The following is a 1,682-nucleotide window of genomic DNA, read 5'->3' on the forward strand; positions in this document are numbered from 1 at the left end:
CGATTTCGCGGCCCGCGCCAGCGCCGGGGTCTGTGCCGCGGACTCGGGCACTGCTCACCCTCCACCTGAGGGGTGAGACGGGAAAGCAGTGCGGCCTGGGGGTCCCAGCTCTCCCAGGACCCTGGAATTGGGGGGCCGTTGCGACCACCCACTCGGGGGTGCCTGACAGGGCCGCGTAGGGGCTTCAGGGTTCGCCAGACCTGGACACTGGGGATCAAGTTGAGGCAGAAGGGCCCTAATTTTCATCAGATTTCCAAAGGAACCCTTTCCGTATAGGACCCACTGTAATCATGGAAAATAACTATTCTGGAGCTCTGACCGCAAACATCCCTTTTAGGTTGTTTTTGTTTTGAGTCTCTCTCTGTTTCCCAGGCTGGAGTGTAGTGGCGCGATCTCAGCTCACTGCAACCTCCCGCCTCCCGGGTTTAAGCGATTCTCCTGTCTCAGCCTACCGAGTTGCTGGGATTACAGATGTGCTACCACCACGTCGGGCTAATTTTTGTATTTTTTGTAGAGATGGGATTCCACCATGTTGACCAGGCTGGTCTCAAACTCCTGAACTCACATGATCTGTCCGCCTCAGCCTCCCAAAGTGCTGGGATTACAGGTGGGAGCCACTGCGCCCAGCCATCCCTTTTAGTTCTATCAGCAACCTGTGTATGTAGGTCCTGTTATCATCTCTTTGCCCAGTGAGGAAGCAAAGCCCAGAGCCCTTCAGTGAATTATCCGGGAATTCATAGCAAAGATGGCATTCATGTACTTCCTTTTCCTTTTTCCTTTTCCTTTTCCATCGTGGGGTGAGTTGGCCTTGGAACCAGGGCATTGGCTTCCCAGTACAAAGGGCTTATTCAGCCCCAGGGCTGCCCTTTAGATGGTTTTATCATCTCTCCACAGGGCCCTGAAAAAAACGCTCTTCCTGGGTCCGGCCAGAGGTTTAGAGAGAGACGGGTTCGACTCTAAGGCCTGAAAAGGAACAAGGCCCACCAGAAGCAATGGCCACCGTCCCTGACCTCCAGCCCCTGCCAGCCTTGGAGCAGGACCTGGAACAGGATGAGATCCTGATTGTGAAGGTGGAGGAGGACTTCCGCTTGGAAGAGGAGCCCTCCGTGGAGTCGGAGGACCCCAGCCCTGAGACTTTCCGCCAGCTCTTCCGGCTCTTCTGCTACCAGGAGGTGGCTGGGCCCCGGGAGGCCCTGAGCCGCCTCTGGGAGCTGTGCTGCCGCTGGCTGCGGCCGGAGCTGCGCACTAAGGAGCAGATCCTGGAGCTGCTGGTGCTGGAGCAGTTCCTAACTGTGCTGCCAGGGGAGATCCAGGCTCGAGTGCGTGAGCAGCAGCCGGAGAGCGGTGAGGAGGCCGTGGTCCTCGTGGAAGGGCTGCAGCGGGAGCCCAGGAAACACAGGCAGCGGGTGAGGTGGGGGGCATTTTGACCCTCAGGTGAGGAAATGGGGCCCTGCTGCTGGGGTCTGCAGCTGGAGATTCCTTGCTCATTGGGTGACTAAGTGTAGCTGCCTGGCCCCTGAACCCTTTTGAAGAAGGCAACTGCAAAAGGTTACTCAGCCTTGCCCAATGGACGTCCACCCTTTGATTAACCTCATCCTACCCCGATAGCCCTTTATTAGCTAGTGCAAATGGTTTGTGAACACTGTCCTAGGATAGGCCAAACAGGTGTTTCTTTTTCTTTT

The 1,682-nt window shown here is 56.6% G+C and overlaps 1 protein-coding gene across 1 annotated transcript in view; it reads left to right on the top strand.

Annotated features, from left to right (window-relative positions):
• Position 1: 1 nt before the first annotated feature.
• The window catches only part of ZNF500 (zinc finger protein 500), a gene marked incomplete at its 3' end in the record, with an annotated part of 19,652 nt that continues 17,971 nt past the window's right edge, over positions 2-1,682 (top strand). The window contains exons 1-2 of the mRNA XM_011978496.1: positions 2-47; positions 895-1,406. Of these exons, the coding sequence (XP_011833886.1) occupies positions 993-1,406 (414 nt within the window). The remainder of the gene's footprint in view (positions 48-894; positions 1,407-1,682) is intronic.

This window comes from Mandrillus leucophaeus, unplaced genomic scaffold (genome assembly GCF_000951045.1).
Source record: "Mandrillus leucophaeus isolate KB7577 unplaced genomic scaffold, Mleu.le_1.0 Scaffold195, whole genome shotgun sequence".
In the NCBI taxonomy this organism is placed as follows: domain Eukaryota; kingdom Metazoa; phylum Chordata; class Mammalia; order Primates; family Cercopithecidae; genus Mandrillus; species Mandrillus leucophaeus.